At 39.9% G+C, this 25,724-nt stretch overlaps 2 protein-coding genes across 3 annotated transcripts in view; both read left to right on the top strand.

The window, feature by feature from the left end:
• The window catches only part of LOC124057584 (probable phospholipid-transporting ATPase IM), a 38,183-nt gene extending 34,682 nt beyond the window's left edge, over positions 1 to 3,501 (top strand). The window contains exons 25-28 of the mRNA XM_046385991.1: positions 115 to 360; positions 466 to 604; positions 1,101 to 1,231; positions 1,912 to 3,501. Of these exons, the coding sequence (XP_046241947.1) occupies positions 115 to 360; positions 466 to 604; positions 1,101 to 1,231; positions 1,912 to 2,241 (846 nt within the window). The 3' untranslated portion in view covers positions 2,242 to 3,501. The remainder of the gene's footprint in view (positions 1 to 114; positions 361 to 465; positions 605 to 1,100; positions 1,232 to 1,911) is intronic.
• A 5,203-nt stretch (positions 3,502 to 8,704) lies between these two features.
• The window catches only part of dapk1 (death-associated protein kinase 1), a 66,258-nt gene continuing 49,238 nt past the window's right edge, over positions 8,705 to 25,724 (top strand). For both annotated transcript variants that reach the window (XR_006843134.1, XM_046385990.1), the window contains exons 1-2: positions 8,705 to 8,862; positions 9,576 to 9,780. Coding sequence is in view for 1 of the 2 variants with exons in the window: in XM_046385990.1 (XP_046241946.1) it covers positions 9,677 to 9,780 (104 nt within the window). In the remaining variant the exon portion in view is untranslated. The remainder of the gene's footprint in view (positions 8,863 to 9,575; positions 9,781 to 25,724) is intronic.

Raw genomic sequence — 25,724 nt, 5'->3', positions numbered from 1 at the left:
TTAAGTTACAGTGTGTAAATGATCAGGAAAATGTATTTAAAGCATCATCAGATTTTCAAGAGTCTCGAGGCGTGCAAAGCTGAGCTCATGTCTTTGTGTCTCTCTGCTGGTCAGGATGTGGACGTCAAGTGGAGTATCCAGCATCCTCAGCTCTACGTTCCCGGTCAACTCAACCTGTACTTCAACAAGAAGACCTTTGTCAAGTGTGCCCTCCACAGCGGCTACAGCTCCTTGGTGCTCTTCTTCATCCCGTACGCGGCCATGTACGACACGGTCAGGGACGACGGCAAGGACGTCGCCGACTACCAGTCCTTCGCCCTCCTCACCCAGACGTGTCTCATGTTTGTCGTCACCATCCAGGCACGAGGAAGCTTTATTTTTGGTATAATCTTGTCTTTTGCATTTGTTTAAAATTAAAGGCATCGTAACTTTTAAATCTGTTTTTTTTTTTTTCTGTGTCTGCAGTTGGGATTTGAGATGACTTACTGGACGGCAGTGAACACTTTATTTGTGGTGGGAAGCCTGGCTATGTACTTTGCTGTCACGTTGACTATGTACAGCAACGGCATGTTTCTCCTGCTGCCGTCAGCCTTCCCTTTCATTGGTGAGTGGTGAACTCATCATCCTGCCGTACACACACACACACACACACACACACGCAGTGCTGGGCCAGTGGCTGCCGTTCTGTCATACTCTCTGTACATTTCCACGTATGTGTTGGTTGCAGGCTGATCTGCTCTAAAGAAACACTTTGTTCATTCCAGAGTAAAGTTGGTAGCATCATTCAAATGAGTTGAATTATACTGCTAAATACAGGGTCTGAATTGAGTGTGGTATGTTTGCGGCCTGACACAAGAGACAAAATTCAATTTCACTTTAAGTATAGATCAAACACTCACTCAGTAGCATTTACTGATCTCTAAAATGATCAGTAGGAAATGCAACACTGCTTATTAAACTTGTCTTCTTTAACAGAACTGACTCAGGTCCATGTACAGTAACATATAAGTTAGATAGTCAGGACTGTTGTCTATAAGTGATTTAAGAAGAGCCTGATAAGTTTAGAAATACAGACTTTGTGTATGCGTATGTTTGTCCAGGAACAGCCCGAAACTCTCTGAACCAGCCAAACATCTGGCTGACGATCCTCCTCACCTCCATCCTTTGTGTCCTTCCTGTGGTCACCTGGCGCTTTCTGTTGATTCAGCTCTGCCCCACCATCAATGACAAGGTACAGATGGAACTGCTCGACACTTACCGCTTTACTCTGCATGCTCGCTAACATGCAGCTGCTCTTGTTATACATGCATTGCTTTGAAAACTCACACCTCCCTTTTTAGACTTAGGATCTTTCCAGAAGTTGTGTGGAGGCTGGTTGTTTTAGAGCAGAGGTTTTAAAAGTGTGAGGTGTGAGTGTGACCCTCACTTTCTGAGGGTATCATTATCCATTCAAAGAGTAAACATCCATAAATCTGCTTAGAAATCATAGAAAAAAAAAATATGTTGCTTATAACTCAAGAGCTGTGAGATCAGTCATGTTTTGAATTTTGCTTGTAATTCAGTGATAGTTGTGAGCACATCCATGAGTTTGTTGTAAACAAGAGTGGCTATTAGCTAATTTAGGATGCTTTTAATTATGTAAATTTGCCAAAATGTAAACACATGCAGGCTAAAAAAACACTTAAGTTGTTACCCACAGTTACCTCATTCCATATTAAACTTCTTTTGTTTTGTTTGGGTGGTTTTTATTATTATTATTATTCTTATTTTCACTAGTGGGATTCACACTGTCGCTCTCTCAGAGATGGGCAAAATATTTGACCTCCATCACTTGTGTCTAATGAGTCCCAGAATGGGTCAGCAAGTGTTCATCAACATATTCACGCAGTCACTGTCTGCCCATATTTTCAGGTCATGTTCAAGGTGAGACAGGACAAAGCAAAACTTCCCTCTCCTCCTCGACGCACCCGCATGCGACGCACCAGCTCCCGCCGTTCAGGCTACGCCTTCTCACACGCGCAGGGCTACGGGGACCTGGTGACATCAGGCCGGTTCCTGCGGCGTCGTGCTGTGTCGGGACCTTCGGGTTTCACCCACATGGGTCGTGCCACCACGGGCTTCAGTCCCATGGGACGATCGGCCGGATACAGCCCGACAGGACGCCCCCAGAATGCCAAGGTCCCAGACGTGGAAGTGACATCATTGCAGATGTACAGGACTATCAAGGATCCTGCCCTCTGACAGTAAGATGGTGTCAGAAGATCTACTGCCAACCGGACAGCTGTATGCCGCTGGCAGTACTTCATGTTTTTCACGATCCGTCTCTCATCAGCCAGGTCATCCAAGACGAGGTTTCAGAGTTTCAGAACTTTTGCTCAAAGCATTTTATTTTGTAATAGTTTTTCAGAGGGAACCACGGCAAGATGTGTAGCTGCTTTGACACGATCCTCAGATCCTGAGTGCTCATGTAGAACATGCCTCATGCAGAGCCAAGAGAGGACAGTGTGACAAATGAAATCTTTCTGACACTAGAAACAGTGAGAGAGTTCTAGTAACAGGGTTAATTTCAGATAGGAACCAAGTGTCATGTTGTTTACAGACTACACAGATCTTCTTAACTGTGGGAGTCCAGAAGCACAGCAGGGCTTTGTACAGTGGATATCACCAGCAAAGTCATTTTGCATATGAATATTTTAAATTTGTACTTAACGTGTCTTATTAAAGTATTCTATTTACCTATCTTGAAAGCTGTACAGCACTTTGGCAGTTTCACGCGGCAGTGGGGGGTAACTGAATGTTCAGACGTTCACGAATGTGTCACTCACAACAGACGTCTTCTCAGCAGCTCAGGGGAGCAGAACATCTGACAATACAGCACGTTTTTTTGCAGCGGGATTCAGTTTTGTGGGCCCATCCTGATTTTGTTGGGCATACTTATAGTATGCTTTGTTTTATCACTTTCTGTCTGCTGAAGGAATTTCATGCCGTCTAAATGAATTGGGAAACTGAAGCAAATCTCCAGGGTTGTTGCTTGACAGATTGTGCATTCTGTTTATGATTTCCACTCAGAAGAAAGGGGCATTTAAATTAAGAGTCTGTAGTACCACTGTGTGATGAGACATACTTTATATTCAGATGGCATTGATGTTGTAAATAATAGTTTTATTATTGATTAGAAACAATGTATTATTGCTTTACAGATAAGAAATAAGCTCTTAATGAGAACAAATTGTCAGGTTTTGAAAGTTCCTTTTGAAAATGTATTTAACTTAACTTAACCCACAACCCTTTAATTCATAAGGGCAGACCTGATATTTAATTAGGAAGTGAGTCATAAAGGTCACTATTTCTCAGCAGGCTTAAAGATATTGTTCAAAGTAGCTTTATATTGCAATAATCCACCAAGTGTGCCGTTCATTAATATATTCTTAGGTGGACTGCTATTAATCTATTAAAATTTTTCACTTTTTCATTGCAAAAGAGATTGTGGCACCATGTGAAGAAACAAAATTAATAAATCTTGAAGGCTTGCAACTTCACAATAAAACTAAGAAATTCTTAATAAATGTATTCAGATCAAGAAACTCTGCAAACTGTCCAATATATTCGTTCTGTATGGTGCACCAGTGAAAAGATGGAGCAGGCTATTCTGGAGGAGGCTGCATGTTATCCATGCATCATCTTTGCCCACTTATCCTGCGCAGGGTCAGTGGGGAGGTCATCCCAGCATGCACTGGGCAGGAGATGAAGCCTGACTGGTTCACACACGCTGGTCGACTTGATGTGCATTGATGTGTCTTTGGACTGTTGGAGGAGAGATTTTTCACAAGCTGCCCACCTAAAAGTTGCTCTTCCTAGTGGCTTATTCCTGACCTGTCTTTTTATTGATTATTTATAAAACCATTACTAATAAACAGTTTATAAAGCATGCCTTATAACAAAGTGGTACCAGATTTTCTCCAGCAACGCTTTAAATGAGCACTAAATGTCTAAAATGTGCCTCTGCGTTAATGTCTTGGACTTACACAAATTCTGAGTGGTTTTCCAATTATAACAACTAAGAGTCCAAGGTCCTTTTCATGCCTGGGTCATGTCTAGATCAAGTTTACAGGGACTGTAGTTTGTGTTCTGTATGAAAGATCGGCTATGACGCAGCTGTTGCAGCTCACCTCAGCAACAGCAAGAGATGTGAGCTGCAAGAGCTGTGCCGATGTTTTATACAGAACACAAGAACAATATGTGTGTACACACATATATATGTGTATGTGTGTATATATATATATATATATATATATGTATGTGTGTGTATATATATATATATATATATATATATATATATATATATATACACACACACAGAAACAGATGGTAAGGATGTTCAGAAATAAGTTTTACACCACCCAGTAAAGGACTAGCTATGTTAAGGAAGCCAACATACTAAATACAATCAGGTGTTTTTTTGTTTAAATGTTTGTTGTTTCAGTACCATCTGAGAGTTAAAGCTATATATCTGTAGGTCTGAGGGATCAAACTTAATTTATTATGTGCTCCGTGGAGGTTTAAAGAGCAGACCAAACGGAAATGGATGGATAAATGCACAATGAGAATATTTTGACTGTTTTGACACCACATGACTTGTCCAAGTCTCATTACTGACTTTATTCACTTTATATGGCTGGAGGATGCCTTGACATCGTAAATCAGCTGGAGTGTTTGTATCTGAACATCTGTTTATCATGATGCAATTCAGTGATGCAATTGCCCAGACCTGAATGCACTAACCCCAACCCTGCTGGTGAACCAAAGATTTTTGTTAAGGTTTTGTCTGTTGGCTGTAGTTTACTTTGAAGTAACGTTGTTGCTCATCAAACACGATCGGATGCTGGAGGTCAGTGTGGTGAAACCTGTTTGCACCACTGACAGCAAAGTTATTATTTACTGCAAAGTTTTCTTTGTGGAAGTACTGCAGCTCTTGAATATGCAGAAGACACATTTACTGCATGTTTGTAAAATTTTTGCAAAATCGTGTATTGCTCTGTTTTTTCACCGTTTTAAGGAATAGTCTGGTTTGGGTCGGATGTTAATGCTTTCGTTATACTTGGGCCTGTTTCACAAAGGCAGTTTGCTAGTGCAGATGACAGATGGTGACAGCAAATAGCAGATAAATGTGCAGGGCTCTTGTATGCTCATATATGAGGACCAACTGTCTCATGCGTTTTCATGTGAAATGTGTTATAATGAGCAAGAGGAAATGAGCTGACGTTACAAATTGCAGGTTGCATTTTGCAAATTTGGTCAAATTAACCTCTAAATCACGTTCAGCAGTGCTTTGTTTCCAGTATTAATGCAGAATTAATTCATCAAGGCTGTCCCCAAAACAGTCTACTAATGTATTGCAAGTCTTTGCCAGTATCTTTGGTACTCTGCGAAATACATTGTAGCCATAATGAAACTTTAGATATTTATCAATATATTACTATCATTGTATGCAGTGTAGCCCTGATGTCTAAAACTGTATATATATAAGGGATTTTTCGATATCTACTTCTAAAATATTATAAATGAAATCTAGTGATTTTGATGACTGCTGTCCCTGTTAAGCATTTTGTATAATTTTCTACTTTAAAAAGTTTTTGTTGCAATAAAAATAACTAAAATATAAACAATTTTCTAATTCCTTGTGTTTCTGGAGTTTCTCTGTTATGAGTGTAGTAATATTCATAAAACCTTTCGGTCAGTAAACACATCATTTCATTGGAACTGGTTTGCATGTCATATGACTGGCAGGTACTGAGCACAAAGGTCTGGCAAATGTAAATCTGTGAAGCAAGTCAGCGTGAACCTGCTGCTGCCGGAGGCCTTGAATCCATATGTTCATCTCTAACGGGGGTTGGAAGAAGGAAAAAATATGTTTTAAGTGAAGTGATATGACTAGTTGAAGTTTATTCTTAGGGAAATTAATCATATGTTTCAATCAGTGATGGGTTAAATGCAGAGAAGTAATTACTTATTAGTTATTACTTTATTAATCCCATCTTGGGATTAATAAAGTAAATAAAAAAATGTAAAAAGTGTGTGTATGTATGTGTATATATATATATAGAGAGAGAGAGAGAGATTCACTGCATGTTAGAGGGAAAAAAGAAGATAATTTAATATTGATTGAGACTTAAGTTGTTTTGTAGCAGATTGACAAGGTACAAAATGGACAGAGGGTGAGACACTGTACTGTTTGTAAAGCATAATCTTTGCATTTATCTGACAGCAGCACAACATGACTGAGTAACTGCTGTTTGACATGTGTGTAACTCGTCACCAGCAGATGGCGTAATAATCCTTTACACCACAACAGTGATATCCCTGCCAAACCACACAACAGCAGCCTGATGTTTCCAGTTATTGTGTAATACTGAAAAAAATCTCATTGTGCTGTCACACAACAACTGTGGGGATTAATTATGGCTCAAACAGCACAAGACCTCTTTATTTTTTACATACACAAGTAGAAATGTGTGCAATATCTAACATAATATGATTTATGAGACTACACTGAACTGGTCATCATGCTAACAGTCTGGGGCATAAAGGCTGTTGCATGTTCCATCTCAGGGCCAAAAGTGCACATTTGTGACCATGAAGTAGATTCAAATGAAAGGAACATTAGTGCAAAGGTTGTTTTAGACCAAACTGTGCAGTCTATGACAAGGACCAAGACCTACACATCCACTGCAAAGTTAGAATTAAATAAAATGATACAAGAGAAATTGACTCCTCCAAATGTGAAGAGTTTATAAATACATCAAATGGATATTATTCATTTAAAGTTTTACAGTAAAGTACTTGATTCATCTGCTGTTCTCTCTGCAGAGCTGGCACAAAGATCAGAGCTTAGCAGCAGGTTGTCTGAGCTCATCAGGAATTTACAGAGACATTTAAATCATCCGTCAGCCAGAGAGTGTGCAGCTCAGCTGATCTTTGATTTTATTCATTTGAACTCAATGTCATTAGCTTTGCAGATGTTTTTTCAGAAATCAAAGTATTAGATAAATTCAAGAAATTTTTGACATGACGATTTCCTTCATGTAAAGTCATGGAATCACCAAAGTTATTACATTTCATCATGAGTGGTAAATAAACGTGTGCGCCAAACTTTACAGCAATACATTGAGTAATGAAGCTGGGATATTTCACAGAATGAGGGAAGACTTTGACCTGCTGGTGGCGCTAGAGGAAACATCACCTGGGATCACCAAGTGAGACGGATTTGAACTCAGTAACTGCTGAGATATAATCACTCTGTATCAAAGTGGTCAACAGAACGAATTCTGCCAGCACGGCTGAAAACCTCTCCTGCCTGTGACGGCACAAATCATTTGATTTGGCGCCTTCTCAGCTTCCTTTACTAAGCATAAAATTATGTGGTCCAGCTGCTTCACTAAAGTGGATGGACAAGTGATTCCAACTTTAAAAGCTTGGCATGAATCTCAGCATCACAGCTCCTTCAGCGCTGAGTGTGTTTGGTGCCCTACACTAACAATTCTACAATAACAGGTCAATAACTGAAATAGTTCAACACTCACAGAAGCTATTTGTCAGATTTATGACCACTGTTAGCTTTAATATTTCAAGCACATACTGCTAACAATACTTTTACTAAAGTTACATTTTCAGTGCAGGACTTGTACTCCTCTGGAATAAAACATCTGAGCACCTCTTCCCCCACTGGTCATCACATTAGGCTCTGAGAACCTATCATGAGGTATTTCTGACAATTTTCTGACTTTTTATAAACTAAACAATCTTAATCAGTGATCAAAATACTTATTACAGTTACAGCTCTAGACACTACAATAGAGTTCACATCTTTACAGTGTGCCATCTGAAGGGGAGCAGACCAGATCAGATATGATGGTTACATTGTTATACGCTTCACCTTGACTGAGCATGAACAATACAAATCAAAGTCATAATGAGTCTCAGAGAGTGAAAGGTTGTCAGGGGCCCTCCTGCTCTAATTTGTAAAGTTTTTTTAGTAAATTGACCAGGACGTAACCTGCCTCTTCTCCAGTGCATGCTGAGACGGGCCCCAGTAAAACAGCACAACAGATAAACTGATGCTTTCTCTGTAAACCACTTAGTCTCAGATATTTGGGGTAATAATTTCCTACCGAACTATCATCAAGTTTAGTCCGAGAAAGAAAAACTTGGCCCATATATGCATTTGCAGAAATGTGATGTTAAGAATCAGAGAAGAGAAGAAAAGAGAGGTGAAAAACTTGACAACACATGAACTTATTTACATTACCAGTTCTGTAACACCGCTCTTATGATAATCTCAAATGATCAACACTGCATTACAATTAACATTTTGATGGTAAAAGGGCTGTTTAAAATAAGAACGTTGCTGCCCTCTTGCGGGCGAATGGGTTTCTCCAATTGACACACACCGATGCTGCATTTAGGGCACGTAAAAAACGGTAATTCCGGCTTTCTCGTTGAAAAATACAGCCTTTCTAAAATTTCTGGGGTCAGATACATCCCCGTTTCTTTTTGTTTTAATATGGCAGAACGCAACTGCTCTCTTGATTTTGTGTTTGTGATTGTCTGGTGTTAACGTTTTTTTAAAACGCGAACTGTCCAAGCTTCGTTCTCTACCCAACTTGAGTTGCTCCAACGTTTATTACCAAATTTCCCATATACTCTAAATGCAACACCAGCACCAGACTGCCTTACATTGTTAACGCTGATTTCTCCCGTTCAAACCAGCATTTTGTCTTCCGTGAGCCAAGCAGGGGTTACAGGCTCCCACAAAACGCATGAAATCTCCGCTACATTTGGCAACGGGACACACACCGGCAAGCTGTAAGATACTTTTCAGTATATTCATGCAATTTGTTTCTGTTGTAGGATCCAGAAAAAAGCCAGTAACGCTCGCGCAAACACACTAATGTTAGCTAACGTTAATGTTCACGATTCTGAATATTTCATACTGCAGAGGAATATACAGGGGCGAGTAATGGTTTTAATTCAGAAAAAACCTACCCGTTTGGCTTTTAATGTAGATTTTTATGGTTGTGACTCCTTTATTCAGAGTTAAACTGGGTTAAACACCTGTCCGTTCCCTTTAGGTCATTATTTAAAGGAGATAGGCTAACGAGGTGACTAGTCAGCAGTCGTTTTTCTTTCTGGACTAAAAGGAGGAGGAACAGGCTAGCGTGTTTCCCATGGCTACACCAAGCTTTCGTGGGGGGAGTATTTGCATTCCTGACCAGTCGGTGGTGATATAGTTATGGTCATATTGCTATTATCTTTAAATTGGCAGCTGTTATAGCCCAATAATTCAAACGGTTGCCCGGGAAAATAATAGAGATAGTGGAGCTGGCAGCAAAGATCAGCTCCAGGAGTCGTGACGTCGCCCTGGACGTACAGGTTCATTGCTCAGTCAGTTAGGTCTCCTTTTGTTGACTGAACGCCCACCTTTCCCCTAACAGCTGCAGTCAGGTTTCGTAGTCAAGGTATAATTGTTTCATTTTCACCCCCCAACTCCTGTTGATCGTTTTCACTTCGTTTGGAAGCTCTACCATGAGGAGGATTGTTGGCTGTAACCCTGTCCAGACCGGAGACTGCTGGTAGGGATGGTGCCGCTGTGAAGAGCCGGGGTGCCGTTTCGGAGGACATGCCAGTGGTCGGGGGAAAAGGGAGGAGGTCCCTGGACAACATGACTGTTTTCAACCAGGAAAATGTTGAGGAATTTTACGAAACTGGGGACGAGCTGGGGAGGTAAGTTCTACTGAGAGCTTATTATCCTTATTTCTAATGCGTATGAACTTCCGCTTTTCAGAGCAAAATTGTGAGAGGAGGGAGGGAAAATACCTTATTTTAATTTTTTTGGGGGGTGCAGTATTTTAACGCACCTAACCAAAGTGTTCATATCATAGTCCTAATATGTTTTCATGCCATGCTGCACCCACAACACTGCATGCTGTTGTGTTTAAATAAACACTTACACTAATGCGCACTCTCACTCAAACCATCATCCATACACACATACTCAGCCAGTGAGTAGTTTGCAAGACATGCGGACCCCCCCCCCCCCCCCCACACACACACACACACACACACATACACACACACACAACTGTGAGTGCATCTGATAGGCTCTGATTAATGCAGTCCATAATGCATTGTTGTCAGTGATGAAGAGGTTAGCGTCTGTTACTGTTGGTGCCTGTTCCTGGAGATTTATTGTAGGAGGGGGGTGACGGTGTCTCTACAGGGAATAGGTTTACACTGTGGCACATCCTGGTTTCATTTCATCCAGACTGTGTTTGGTCAAAGGTGAACGCTTGACAATAGGGATGGAGGCTTAATACAGACCAAGCATTTTGACAAGACAGGGTTGTTTTTGTCTGGAAAGTTGCATAAATGACAATGCAGGGTGGTCACTTTAAGACCAAAGAGAGAGTGATATTCTTGGTTTACTGTGCTATCCTGTTAAATATGAAGCTAAGACACGGCTTAAATTTGCAGCTGCATAAATAAAAAAACAAATCTATGTAATGTAAAGGTGAAGGTAGAAATAACACAAGCTAAGGTGCATTTGCCCCACAGGGGTTCAGATGGTGTTGAGAAAATAAATCTCTGTGTTTTCTGATTTTCAATGAGATACATTTACTCCGGGTTGGTAATAATCGACTAGTTGTTTTCTGCTGTCGACAGCTTGTCTGGTAATGCTCCTGCTAGTGCTCACCTTCGAGCACAGTGGGGGAGAACTGAAGTTGCTCTTGCCACTTCACTATGCCTCTTTGGTAATAAAGACGATCGGGGAGCTTTGCGTAATGGGATTGAATTCCTGGCTGTAGGTAACGTGAGTGTGAAAGTCTCATTTGGTCATCGCTCCAACAACAGGATGCACTCTCTATTGTAGTTCAAGGAGGGGGTTATCGACCCTTGTAGTGTGACAGTTCCAAATTCTTTAACATTTGGATTGTTAAAATATGTTAAGCATTTGCTTTTTTCTTGTTAAAAAAATACCTCAGCTCTGTAATGAAGGCATCCATGGAGGATGGTATTTTGAGTGTTTCCCAATGGAGAAAGACTCGGTTGGAGTATTGCACAAGTCTGTTTTGGAAAGAATTCTTTTCTTTGTGAGACAGACGAATTATGTACAAATTCATCATAGCCTGGTTAATCTACAAATCTCTATATGTACAAGTACAGCTGATATTCATCAGCAGCCTATTGCTTCTTATACCAACTGATAATATCTACTGCTGATAAAAAATTTGTCTGGGGGAGGTTTCTCTGAGGTTAGCAGCACTTTTTTGAGCATCTGACATGTCAAGTCAGCATCTCTTTATTTCTCTCACAGTACAACTATGCTCTGCCGATGCAAAGTTTTTGTCTGTATTAATACGTTCAAATTGTTCAGGGTTCCAGAGAACAACTATAGTTCCTGCTTTACAGAGCTGTAATGGTTATTTGATTAATTGATTAGTTGATCAAACGAAAATTAGTTGCCAAGCATTTGGATAATTCTTCAGTCGCTTCGGTCATTTATCAAGGAAATACATAAAAATATTAAAAAAATATATTAAACTATTTATTTTGCTGCTTTCCTTTGTCATTTCTGATAATAAGTGAAGAGTCTTGGGTTTGTTGGTTAGACAAAAGCAAAAAAGCAATGTGAAGATGTTATCTTGGAGACTGGGAATTTGTGATGAGCATTTTTTACAATTTTTGACTTTTCATAACCTAAACTATTAATTGAATAATTGTAAAAATATTCAGTAGAGATATTAAGGGATGTTTAGATGTATATGAAAGTCTTTTTTCAGGCCCAATCCTTATGAATGTCCTTATGATGTGTTTGCAATTTTTTTTTCCAGTGATCTTTTCAAACTTTTTTTAAAACTTGGGTGAATTTTGGATAAGCTGGAGTTTGTATTTGATGAAATCTGTTGTGTCCATCTTTTCAGCAGCTAGATTACAGCAACATGACCTGCGCCATATTGCCTTGAACGCTTAAAGACAGAGAAGCTTTTGATCTGACTGTGCTCAAGGTCTGACTCTGGCTTGAATTGGAATGAGGCCCATTTTGTTTCGTAAAATGGGAAATCACCCAAGCAGTGACTTTATCCTTTAACTGACACTGCCTGCTTTGGTGTGCATGCATGGCAGACCCGAAGGCTGGTGGAGTCAAACATCTAACCTCTGCCACAGTGAGCATGCAAGCCATATAATGAGGAGGAGAGCGTGGAAAAAGCAATGCAGCTGCAGAATTCGGCCAGAAATGTGTAAAGCTCATTTTGGGGTGAGGTATGCAGTCTGATCCTGTTTCAGAAGTGTGTTTAAAGCCACTGCAAAAACCTTTCAAGTCACCATCCAGAATGATTTATTCATCAGACTTGATTTATCTACCTTATGACCTGGACCTTTCTCAGCCTTGCTAGTGCGGAGTGTTTATTTGTGGGATCACTAGCCAGATTTTTACAGATCTTACAGAGGTGCAGAGACAACCTGGACAGCTGGCATTATTAGAAATGCAAAACGAACTGTCATCCAGACACTTACAGGAGCCACAGAGGGTTAGCTGTCAGGTCTCGCTGAGGTGCACTGAAGAAAATGTGAGAAAATGCATCAGTCAACCAATTCTCCCTGTTGCACTGTGTTCAAAAATGGCCAGTTAGTCTGTATCCTGGTCATGACTTAAAGGATAAAAATTGCTTCTGCTGCTGGTCTCCTCCAAACCTTTTCCTCTTTAAAATCAAGCACTTGCCACATCTGTGCTCAGTTAATCTCTCTAATTGTCCCACAGATTGGCAGAAAAATCTCACTTCATGCCTGAGTTCAGCTGGGAATTACTGAAGGCAACACATACTGGCATTGCAAAGGACTTCAAAATGATGCTTAAGTGAAGGAAGAAGCACTGCTGAAGTGTGTGAAGGGTTTCGTTGCAATTTATTGAAATAATAGTCAGTAAATTAAGCGATAACAGAAATAATCATTAGTTGCCATCCCAAGAAAGACATATAAAACCAGTTTCATTCGAACGAAGACGAGTATTCAGTGATTACTTTTGTTTAGAGTTTTATTGCCATGAGTACTTTTAAAACAGAAAAGCACTAAAGCTGTAATTATTAGATTTTAATGTAGCCAGGCTATTCTCAGGTGCATTTCTCCTGTTGTTTCTGGGTGGGGACATCATGGACACTGTACAGTCTGTGCAATCAGGAGTATTTTTCCATTACTGTTAACAGAAGAGAAATCCCCATCACATCAGCCATAGATAGCACTGACTGGCTGATATCTGAACCTTCTTACCGGGCCTGTGATAGCCTCGAATTTAAGCAAACCTTTATATTGGCATCCAATAATTCGTGATTACCTCTGCTGGGTTCTTCTTTTGTAAAATATGTCAGCATCCTAGTCTGCGTGAAAAACAGGCAGAGCAGGATTATTGTTGCTGTCATATGAGTCAAGTTCAGGGTTTTTCACTTCAGTTTTCATGTTGTCATCCGTTTGGAGACTCATTGACTCAGCCACTTTCTGGCTGACTGGAAGAGAGAAAGATGAACTAAGACATGAACTGACTTTGGAAGGCATGTTGTGTGTGTGTGTGTGTGTGTGTGTTTTATGTGCTCCACAGGGCAGTTTTACACTTTGCAGTGCTCAGCCTCTGTCATTAGTCTGCATTAATGTGACTGCTTTGTGGCTCTCCACCAATTGGCCCTCCTTCTGTGTATTACGTGTGTGTGTGTGTGTGTGTGTGTGTTTACCATTCGTAGAGGAGAAAGGGTCAGTGCTTTTCAGTAGGGATTTTGTGATGCAGATGAACATTAAAGAAAGCATTTAACTGGAAGTGAATTTTGGTTATTCCTTGGCAAAAATCACCCCCAAAACAAATTCCTGTGAATACAAAATAGGATTATATGCAAGACATGCACATTGGCTCCTGTATTAAATGATGATATAATTTAGAATTTTTTTCTTCCCCTCAAGAAACTGCTAGTCTTTATGCATACCATTAAAAATAAATCTACTGAATATTCAGTACATCAAAGTGCGACATCCTTTTTCAGAATACACTAGCCCCAGCTAATGGCATGCATACACTCCATCCAGACTGTGCTCCAGCATCTGACCCAGATTTACCCCCTACCCTGGGTTATTGGGTGGAGGGGCAGTCTGGGTAGCAGGAGTGGCCTTGATGAGGCCTGCCACTCACTCACCCACCCTAACCCACCCCCCCAACCCCAGGGAGCGGCTGTGCTGTCACATAAATGCAGCATTGCCACTTTTTGAGTCTAAGGATGAGAGAGCTATAGTTTCAGGTTATTCAGTCACTTAATGATAAAACCTTATAATAACTGATGTTTCTAACACCTGATCTGAGGTAGTTTTATAGACAGTTTTCACAATGTGACTATCTCATAGTATATATAACATTGCCCAGACCCAAAGGTGATGATAAGAGTATAATGCAATAGTGATTTAACCTGTGCCCACTTACCCACTTCATGAAAACTTGTCTATTAAGTTACTGTGTCAGGCAAAATCCCATAGCAATCTTTAACTTCGCAGTGATGCATTTGAAATCAAAAGCCATGAGTGGTGACATTACTGAACAACCAGGGAGTTGACTAACACATGGTTTTTCAACAATGCACAATGTTTGTCGTTGGCATCAGACGTGGGATCAATAGGTCAAACAGAAAACTGATAATATGGAAGGAACTCAATGATAAAGACATATGATTCTTTGGCTGCCGCCTTCCTGTATTTACATTTTAGTCATTTAGCTGACTTATCTACAACACTGAGAGCAAAAGCCAAGTAAGATTCAGTCTGTATTGCCAACATTATTTAGCAGTAGTAAGGACTGTATGCGTCAGAGAGGCATGATGATATTCCTATGACTTAGAGATCATCATATAAGAGAGAAGTGCCAGAAAAAGAAAAGTAAGAAAAGAAAACTGTGCCAGATTTACTGGCAGACGGTGTTCTTATAGGAGTCATGTTTGAAGTCAGATGTTCTTCCTTTTCTAGCTCTATGTCTTGAAAGCCGACGTTTTCCTCTCTGCCTGGATGTCTTAAGCCTTGTGATCAATCCAGACAAGTGTCTTCAAATTGCGGTCAGCTTATGAGTCAAATTGAAATCTGACTCATTTGGAATGTCCTCAAGGAGCGTAATGAGTTATTTTCAATTAATCTCTGCAGTCAATGAAGGATAATTGGATCCTTGCCAACTGTGTTAGCGGGTGAATGGCAGGGGTGTCAGCCTCTGTGTGTGTGTGTGTGTGTATTAGGGGTGACGATGGAGCTACAGTCCTTTGTGGTCAGTTAGGAGGGATCTGTAGGCAGTCAAGCATATAAACCGAGGGTCTTAATGATCAGGGAAAAGACAACTTTCCTCTTTTCTCTCCTTCATCCTCCTTGTATGACTTTTGCACTCTTGCTAATACTCTGTCACATGAGCTTTCCCCTGCAGCTAACAGCAATGATGACTGCAATAGTAGTAGTAATCCAGTAACCGTAAACGACAGCCCAGAATATCTGAAATTGTAGGTGAGAAATTTATTCTGTTTGAAAGGCCTGATGTATACGTTTTGCATTACATTCAAAAGATGTTGGGTCATTATGTAACACTCTGTTCATTGTGTTTTTGTTTTTTTTTGTTTGGTTTTTTTTTTGGAAGATCTAACAATTTATATGAAGAATATGAAGAATAAGAATATGAAGCTATATTTACTTGCAAACATGAAACAGTTTCAGTGATGGGGCACTTTTAAAGTACTGACTACATAATTATAAACAATTAGAGAATGTGCTTTGCTGTGCGCTGTTTTTGATTGGTAGCTGACCATTAGTCATTCGTTTATGTGTTCTGTATGTGCACCTGTCTGCATAAAATCCATATGGGTTTGTTATGGGATGTTAAACACAAAATGGCAGCACAGCAGTAGTCAAGTAGTCGAGACATTAAGACATATGCAGCTTTCGACCTAAAAGCTGAATATCCTGTACTACATGGTTCTGCTGTCCCACGTCATATTTTGTTTGCCATGTCTTTGTTTGATTATTAACAACAGCAGGGAGGAGTACCTACATATTTCCTATACACCGAGGTATAAAGTGCGTTCATTTTTACACACTGACCATTTTCTTGTTTTCTGGTCCTTTTAGTCCTCACGCAGTTTCTGCTAAAACATTTTGTGTTGCTTGTTTCTAGGTGGATCTTTGTTGTCATTCTTAGTTGCCTTGGCAATATTCACACTCATATAGTCTGGTATGTTTGGTCCTCTTGAAGGTGCGTTCCTTGAAGATCAGCCCTTTGTGTTGTCTGTTATGGGTTTCGTCCTTGAGATCATCAAAAGAAAGGGGCAGGGGCTTTCAAAACTTAGTTCAGTTTTAATTAATGCCAGACTGGGGGTGAGGACCTTTAGCTTTGTTGATCTTGCAATCATTGCCACAAATCGTAAAGCGCAGATGTCATTTGGAATTGATATAATCTTCTGCAGACTTGTCACTTCATGGATGACTGTCTCATAAAAACACAGTAACACCAGCAAATAGCCTCTTTGCAAAACCTACAAAACCAGTCTGCATACCTGCTGACTTTGCCTGAGTTAACCACTTTGAAACATGCTGAATGTCAGTTTCACCAGACATATAGGGGCCCTGTTTTAAAGAGCAAGCGTAAAAATAAAACAGGAGATGATAGATTGACCAGCTGATGCACCAGTAGTCCCCTCCTCACCTCCTGCCACCATCTGCTTGGTTGTTGGAACAACAGCCTTGCACCACCCTCAATTTGTATGCACACCCTGATATCAAATTGATTTCTGTGTTTATCTGTCTTTTTTAGTCACATTAGTGTCTATAGAAGACAGGTGAACACAAAGCTTTTCCATGTTTTGAGGGCTGTCAAACAAATGCCAAACTCACATTGCAAATTATCGCATTCATCGCGAATTAATGTTGTGGTTAGTATTGTGCAGTCCATAGAAGCCAAGACACATGTTTACAGTTATTATTAGATGAATAGTATTGTATTGATAGTTTTATCAGCAGTGTCAGTGGATTGGTTCACTATTTTGATTGAACATTGGATGGACTTAACATGAAATATTTGTACAATGTTCTCTTGTGGACACTGAATCCTGCTGACTTCGGTGATCCCCTGACCTTTCCTCTTGCACCACCACAAGATTGACATTTGGCTTTTGAGTGAAATATCTCAGTAACTGTTGGATTGAATTGGCATTCAGTACAGTCAGTCATGTCCTCCACAGGCTGAAATTTAATAACCTTGGTGCCTTTATCATCAGGTCAAAGATTTAATTTGTCCACTACACAACCACATACCTGCAAAACTAATGACAGTGTCATTGGCCTCGCCTGTACTTTCTGTTTACTGCTAATCACTCACACCTAGGGGCACAGGGAGTACAAGCAAACTCCGCACAGAAATGCTTCAAAGGGATTCGAACCTGAAACCCTCTCACTGTGAGGCGACAGTGCGAACCACTGCACCACTGTGCACTAACCTCATTTGAGCCAAATTAGAATAATGCTGTCCAGCTACGAGGTGACTAAATGATTTTGCTCCTTGACTTCATTGCCAGCAGTGTGTGAAATCTGCAGTGATGTGTGCCTCACTCTGTCTAAAAAGATTCTAATCAATCCTTTCAAGAATATTTACATGGACTTCAATCAACTAATGATACAGATAATTACCAAATCCTGGTCATTTATGAATTTATTATTCATTTTTTTCATGGACATAGTCAGATACTGAATATTTGCATAAATTATGAACCATTGTAAGCCTTAGAATCAGCACGGACAATAATGGAGTGCTTCACAGTTGAACTCATTCCATTGTTTAGTGGTTTTATCAGGCTTTCCCAATTATCCCTGCATGATTAGTTGATTGTCTGTGAGCATTGTTAGAAGAAGTAGCACAGTTATAACCATTGTTTGTTACGTTTGTCTGGATCAGTCTCTGTAAATGCACATAGATCATGAGAGAGTACAAGAATGATTATCTTCATATCCATATAGAGGGAAGAATGTTTCAGTTCATACCTGTGTACTAATGAATGATACCAAAACTTATCTCTGAGATCATAATAACAGAATTCTTCTCTAAGCTCTTGGCTGTGACATTGTTTGGGAACCATGGTGGCTGTCGATCATAACTGTGAAGATGCTAAGGAAAACCTTTCCCCTCTCCTTACCTCCAGACACAATATGTCCATTGTTGGTGCTGCCTTAAAACCTTGCAGCTGGGGGAGGTGACTGACATTCCTGTGACATGTTGAATGGCTTTTCACTGTGGCTACCAGACAAGGGCAAACAGTGGCTGCTGCTTATTTAGCTTTCTGTTTGTAATGTGTCTATCAGTGCTGTCACTTATAGTTTTTTTTGGAGCTGCAACTGTGAATGGTCCCACATGAGTTTACGTTTGGCTGTTAGATCATTAAACTGTCTTTTTAGCTGTAAACTGTAAATTGTCCCAGCCATGTTGGAGGTCTTGGAACTAAGATTTATCTTTCAAATTAATGAGTCAGCCATTCAGATATTTGGAGTAAATATTATGAAATAAAGCTGGTGCTGTTTTTAGCTGGAGACCGATCATTTTACAGATCAGTAATTAAGATTTTTTTTTTCATTCATATTTTATATCTAAAATCCCAAAGAAATGCATGGACAACAAACCAAAAGTCATTTTTAATGAGAAAATAAGGTCAAACTTTGGTTTTATCAGTAGTGAATCTATATAAATCCTTCAGTGTGAGAGAAATCTTTGAGACCTGCAAGTTCATATCCCTGTTACTCTCATTAGACTGACCATACCTATTGATACCATGTCTTTTCCATCTATGATTTCTTTTTGTATTTTTTCTTCTGAGGCTGAAGTCAATTAATTATTGGGATGTTTGTTTAAAATAAATACTAAAACAACCAATAATCAAAATATTTGCAGATAGATTTGCAGTTGATTTATGGCTACATGTTTCATGTTAAACTTGCTATGCTTCTTTGCAGGCTGTGCTAAAAGACTTCCATGTGATTGATTACTGCGTTTCTATGATGTTTGTGTGTTCCCAATCAACACCTCTCATTTTTAATACTGTGCAAATATAAGGTTGTTCTATAGGAATCAAGATCTCCCAGGGAAGCTCAAAGATAGTTTAACCAACCAGAATGTAGCAGTGTCCTTGGCCATGGTATTATTAATATTAAATAACTTGAATAGGGTTTGGGCTCAACTCCATCAGGACATCCTGGAAAAAATTCATATCTGTGCACAAACAGTATTCATAGCCACCCAGGATTTTCTACTACACTCTTCCTTCCTCCAACCGGTACCAGTTCCTCTGCTCAGTCTCTGAATCCTGTTGCTGTGGTTACCCTTCAGCTGTACACAATGGCATGGTGGTTGCATAATGTTTTGTGGCTGGTGCAGTTTGTGGCCCACACTACAGCTGAGTGGGCAGGGAGCACTCAGAGCCACCCTCCCACACTTCGCTCCATGCTAATGAAAAGCTTGGCCTCACCAGGGAGTTTTCACACTAAATCATATCGGACAGCAGAAAGCCTCATATCCTTTGGTTGGTACCCTGCTGCAAAGGCAACATGCTTTTGACTTCTGTCACTGGGTGAACTGACAAGAGTAACAGTTAGTTTGATGCTCTTTTCTAAACATGACTCAGCTTCCTATAGAAATTAGTCATGCAAAACTGATGTGAAATGTGATGGAAAAAACTGATGAAAAGAAGATAGTTTTGTATTTGCTGTGTTTTGTATGTTGTTGTATGTTATCTTTTACCATGTGTGAATGATTGTTTGGCATTTTTGCTGGAAATGCAGTTGGATCAGATAATCAATTAATTAGAGTCTTGGTCTTAATGGTATGTTAAATAACTGTCTTTTTCAGTTGAGAATATTAAAAAGTAGCACTCAGATGTCCTCTTAGAAGAGCACAGACTGCGAGGAATTAGATTTATTTTTATACTTGGTCAGCAGTGTGTAGTTTCTGTTCTGTTTTTATCTGCTCTCTCATCTACCCTTACTATTTCCTTTAGCACGTAAACACCCTGTTAGTGTCAAATAAAGAGGAAGTGCTCTAAGCTGTATCATCTCCAGCTCTAGAGGATACAGATCTCATACATTTGAGCACTGACAAAGAATGGTGTGCAGTGCACTAGGACAGTATTCATCCCCTATGAGCCAAAGACGATTTAATTAACTAGAGAAAAAGAACTGTAATTGAAGTGATCGGTCATCTCGCACAAAAACAAAGATTGTTGGTTTCTTTTCATGTGAAGATGTGGATGGAAGATGACCCAAATTTTGACCAGGGTTTAATGTTTAAAAAAAAAAAAGCTCTTGCTGTTGTTAAATTGAGGTGGATTGAGTTGTTTAAGAATTCAATTTAAAATAAGCAAGAGACCAAATATCAAAGTTAAAAAGCTTTCTAAAGATTTTGCTCTCCTGAGTGCCAAGCAATTTGGCAGAGATGCAGCAAAGATGAGTTTCATCTTCATGAAATATTAATCTCTGATTTGAAAAGCAAATACACCATTGCACAGCACATCCAGGATTTATCAGAAAGCTGTTCTTCTTTGGAACACTTGGCAGTCCTGTTCATACCTCGGGTTCATCGCCAAATCCATAAAAGCTTTCAGCTGCTGTGTTTTCCATTACATTTTGGACAGTTGTTCTTCTATAAGCATGGAAACACTAAATGAATCAATGCCATTTTCTGCAAAGTGAAAAGGCAACAAACTAACAACTACTGGCCTCAGTCTCCAAGTGCTAATTAAAGAGAGTACACTTATACATTTCAGTTTATGAGTGAACATTCATTACTGTGTCACTTTTGCCTGTTAAAGCTGTGGTATACACTATATGATGAGTATTTTACATCCACTTTTGCGCTTCACATTGTTAGAGGTGTATAAAAACCTTGAAACTCGACTTCAGTTCACCAGAGTGTTTACAGTTTCCATCCGTCCTCTCATAAAACTACTTTACGTCTTTTTCAATAAGCAGTAGTGAGATCACTAGTGTTCTTTGGAGCAAACAGATTGATTTGCAGAAACTGACTGTTGTTGTACTGTAGAATGTGAGTGGACACATTCAAGCACTTCAGTCGAAAAGAAAAGTTACACAATGCCATCATTACACTGTATCTCCCCATTTATTCCACTTACCAGGGCACTGGGCTTTAATATATAAGGAAATTCTGATTATGGGATCAGATGTCAAATGTGTATTCTGCTTACTTAACCAGGGTTTACTCTGTGATCATATGGTCTTTTTGAGACCTATGAAAATCCTCTTGTACCTGACTGCTCTTTCTCTTTCTGACGTGGTGATGACTGATCCCATCAGCCAATCACTGGGCTACATAAAAGCTGCTTTGTGGCAAAGCTGATGTGCATCGAGACTAACTGATGACTGCGTTATCTAACCTGAAACCGAGTCCTGTATTTAATGACATCAAATCCCTTTCAATACACCATCTCCAGAACGTATGTCAGACTCTAGAGCAGATTTAGTATGCAGATGTGAAATAGGAGTGTAAGGTATTTTATGAGATTATCACAGGGATATCCACACTGGGGTGCAAAAAAACATTGGTAGGTAAAGACAGTTAAGCAGATGCTAAAATGCTTGCATGTTTCATTATTTTTGTCAATAATCAGTATGGCTCTAAAATCCCATGTGCACTACCTGCTTTTTTCCTAACAAAAACAAGTTCACCAGACCACACCATTTAAAAAATTATCATTGACTGACATTTAAAAAAGTCAGTTTTATGTTCACAGTGTGTTTCTGCTGCTCACAAGTGGCCTAAAAAATTGTCTCGCCTATGTCTTGTAACGGCATAAACCAACATGACCAAAAATACAAAAAAAAACTTTAACAAAGCAGACTTTCTCTGTGGTTCACAAAGGAGAGCAAACTGGAGGTGAGATCACACTCATTGTGTCGTGCCCCCCTCCCCCGGTCATCCTCCATCACTCCATGTGCATCAGTATCAGATTTGACAGAAAAGCTTTGTGTGTGCAGTGTGCACCTTCCTGCAGCACCACTTGCCTTTCTGCTATTGTATTTAACACTTTTCAGCTTTTCAGCACCCTCTCCTATTTCACAGTAGTAGTACACAGAACCGATCAATACCTGGCTTGCAGTAGTGGAAGGGCAATAATACACAATGTAGTACGCCATATTTACTGATTTACTGAACTGAATACCTGTCAGTCATTCTTTTCTTTTTCTTGTGTAATATAGTGGCGATGAAACGGTGATCTTTTCAGGAACCAAATACTTTACATTATTGTTGCACTGTTTTTTCTCCTTTAGAGGCTGCAAACCAGTCAGCTGTAATCAGTGAGATGACAACTGAACTGTGATGTAGCCATGCTAGCAGGGTTGGTATTTGCTTTGAAAAAACTGATGCGGTTCTGACTTGGCAGCTGCTATAACTTAGGGGGATCTACTTAAAGCTCGAATATTGTTTTTTTAAGTGCTGCAGGAAAAAGAATTTGTGTGTTTTATGCCATTATCTCACGGAATCGATGTGTACTACACAGTATTTTATGCTGTGTAGACAATGAGAGTATAGCTTTTACTTTATCCTTATCCATTGTGCGAGATATGTTTTTACAGTGTGGGGAAGTGGTGGTCTTAAAATGTCATGATATACATTGCATTATATGCCAGTAAGTGTAAGCTCTATTTGACAGGCTGTGATGTATAGATGAATTATGGCAGAATTGAGGCTAAAGATCAGAAGGGCAAGTATCATACTTTCCTTTTACAGTTAAATCTCTTTTTACATATCAGATCTGCAGTAAATGATTTACACCTAACACTGTTCAGTCAAGCATGAGCTCGAGAGGACTCGGTCATGCACCGCCGGCCTGGGAATAAAAATGCTTCTGTTGGTAAAACACCAGGTTTATTCTCTGCATTTTAGTATAAGGAGTGCAGAGCTATAAAGATATCAAGAAAATACCTCCCTGCCTCCAAGATCCTAAAGCCAGCTGGAGCATGTGCTGATATCAGCTCTCCCGCAGGAAAAATACAGATTTTCTAGGCAGGTGTGTATGCGCGCGTGTGTGTGTGTGTGAGAGAGAGAGAAAAGTAGCTGTACGTGTGTCATCTTCAGCTGCTGTCAGTCCAAGATGTGCCAGACACCCTGCATTGGTGACTCGAGGTTCAGACTGAGCTTTTTATCACCTCATTTCCAGTGAGGAAGCTGCCTTTTTGACACAACCCTGTGTCCACGTCTAATGATGAAGTAATCTTGTGTCACAAATAAATAAGGAATGCACCTTTCATACATTTGCTTTAGTAAAATTGTAATTCAAAAACTGGTGCTTGTGATTGGTGGATTTCATTATGGCATACCAATAAAATTAAGGCCCGAATTCCCATCAGCATGACATTGTACATTACTATGCATCAATATTTTGTGTTTTTTGTGCTAAGTGTCTGGCACATTTGATTTTGCCCAGTTACCTGGGAGGTGTAAGTAGCTACTTCTATCGACTCGAGGTAATAAGTTTTACCTGGTCTAACTGGTGTAGTCAGCAAATGCTTCCTCAATACTTGAGTGTTAGAGGAAGTCAAGCTTTATAGAAAACAAAATGATATCAGTGCTAACTTGGTTGGCAAGTAAATGTCCAGTTAGGGATGTCCTGATTTGTCCCTAAGGATCAGTGCTGGGCCCAGCCTTTAGTGGATCGATGTTGACTAAAATAAACCAGATCAGATGCTCTACAGCTCTACTGTGCTTTGTCAACTGCAGCACCACTTATATTGTACAACAGTCAGGCTCTACAGTGCTATAGACAACAACTATTCCACAGATTTAAAAACTTTTATTCCAATCATTGCTTAAACTTAATCTTATAAACTTATAAACATAGTCTGAACCAGGACCTCCAATATTTGGATCAAGAAATTTGGTGTTTACACAGTTTAGTAGTATACAGTTGTTATTTCAGTGTGTCAGATAAATATTCAATCAATGTTTAGGTAAATATAATTGCTGGATTGAACTCTATATTAAGAAATACCCAATATTAAAAGGCTCAGATTGGGATCTTGTCCAAAGAAACATCATTTGGACTTCCCTGCTTTTGGGTTTGTACAGTTATTACAGTCAAGTAAAGAGCTACAGCTGCTTCTGCCTCTGGGTGTTTCTGTATTTCCCATGGAACTTTCACGGTAGAAATATAGAAGAAGTCATGCAGCTGCCAGTTCCATCTAGACTGTCATATACACTGACCACACCGTATATTGTGTGCTTGTTAGCATCAAATGTGTTCCTCACCCTGCCCTTATACTTCACTGATTTTTGTTTACAAGGCCTTTCTGCTGCTCATTACACTGCACATTGTTCATTCCAGTGCTGCCTCGTTGTGACAAGGCCACACTCCCAGTCTAAGCACCAACCTCTAACTATTATCAGCCAACTGAGGCTGCAGTGAGTTGACAGCTCACTGCCGTCCACTGGGCAGTCTTGTGGACACAAGACTCTGTTATAGCAACTCTGTGCTTTCAAGCTGTCTTATTTTTATGAGAGTGCACCCTCCCCGCACATCTTTTTTTTTTTTTTTTTTTACAATGTTAAAGCAAATCCTGAGTTATCAATCATTTTAGCACATGGAGGAAAAAAGTCTCTTGTTTGACCAACAGTCTAAAATCCAAAGACAATAATGTTTACTATGACAAAATATAAAGCAAAGCACCCAGTCCTTGGCACTGATGACCTGAAAATGACCTGAAAAGTTATAATTGTTTCTTCAATTAATATTCTGTCAGTTACCTAATGAATTATTTGACCATTTCAGATCTATATTACATCTATTTAGCAGCTGCAAGTCTCTGGTGTTTCCAGCTTTTGTGCTGCATGATCAAGGCCTGTCCATAGCTGGAGCTTTGAAAGAGTACTTTAAAAGATTTGATCCAAAGATCTAATTTGCCATGTTTGCTCTGGTTGAACCAGTGCTCCTGTATAGCTGGCCTGGCTCATGTATAGCTGTTTGTATGTAAATTGACCGAGAACAGGTCTGTTTTAAGAAGCAGCGTCGGTTACTTTGTCCTTTGTATATGGACCTGTGTTCCCATGTGTTTACATTCAACAGACAGGACTGTATATAGTAAACCTGAGAAACCAGTTGATGAACTGTGTCATACTTGCAGTGGTAAATCTGTTAACCACTGCAGTATCTTTCCACAGATAAACACTCCAGCCAGCAGTGTTAGGTAATGCAAGGCACTGTCACACACCCAGGCAGCTTTGATAGACACCAGCAAACATCTCCTCTCCTTTCCAAACCAGCTCCTTTCCTATCATCCCCTCCCCTCCACTTGCTTTAGAGAAACAAGTAGGCCAAAAGTGGGAAGCCTTGTCTGTGCTTCAAGCCCAACAAAGGGAACTGAGCAATTTGATCCTGCAGAGTATCTGGGGTTTTGCACTGCACAGGGTTGAGGGGGAGAGCTGCTCTTGAAAAACAGCCTCTCTGCCTGTGTTTGTCAGTGATTCCTGGGAAGGGTTTTTCTTTCCTGTCTGCTCATTATTTCTGCTCCAACTTTGCACTTATTCAGCAGCATTCATGCAAGTCAGTGCTCTCCCACAGCATCCCTTGAGGATGAAAGGGGTTTTCCAGCAAGCTTTGGTTAGTGCAAACAGGGTC

The sequence above is a fragment of the Scatophagus argus genome, chromosome 4 (genome assembly GCF_020382885.2).
Source record: "Scatophagus argus isolate fScaArg1 chromosome 4, fScaArg1.pri, whole genome shotgun sequence".
Classification (NCBI taxonomy): domain Eukaryota; kingdom Metazoa; phylum Chordata; class Actinopteri; family Scatophagidae; genus Scatophagus; species Scatophagus argus.
The sequence above is the reverse complement of the archived record's forward strand: the minus strand, read 5'-3'. Positions and strand labels throughout refer to the sequence as shown.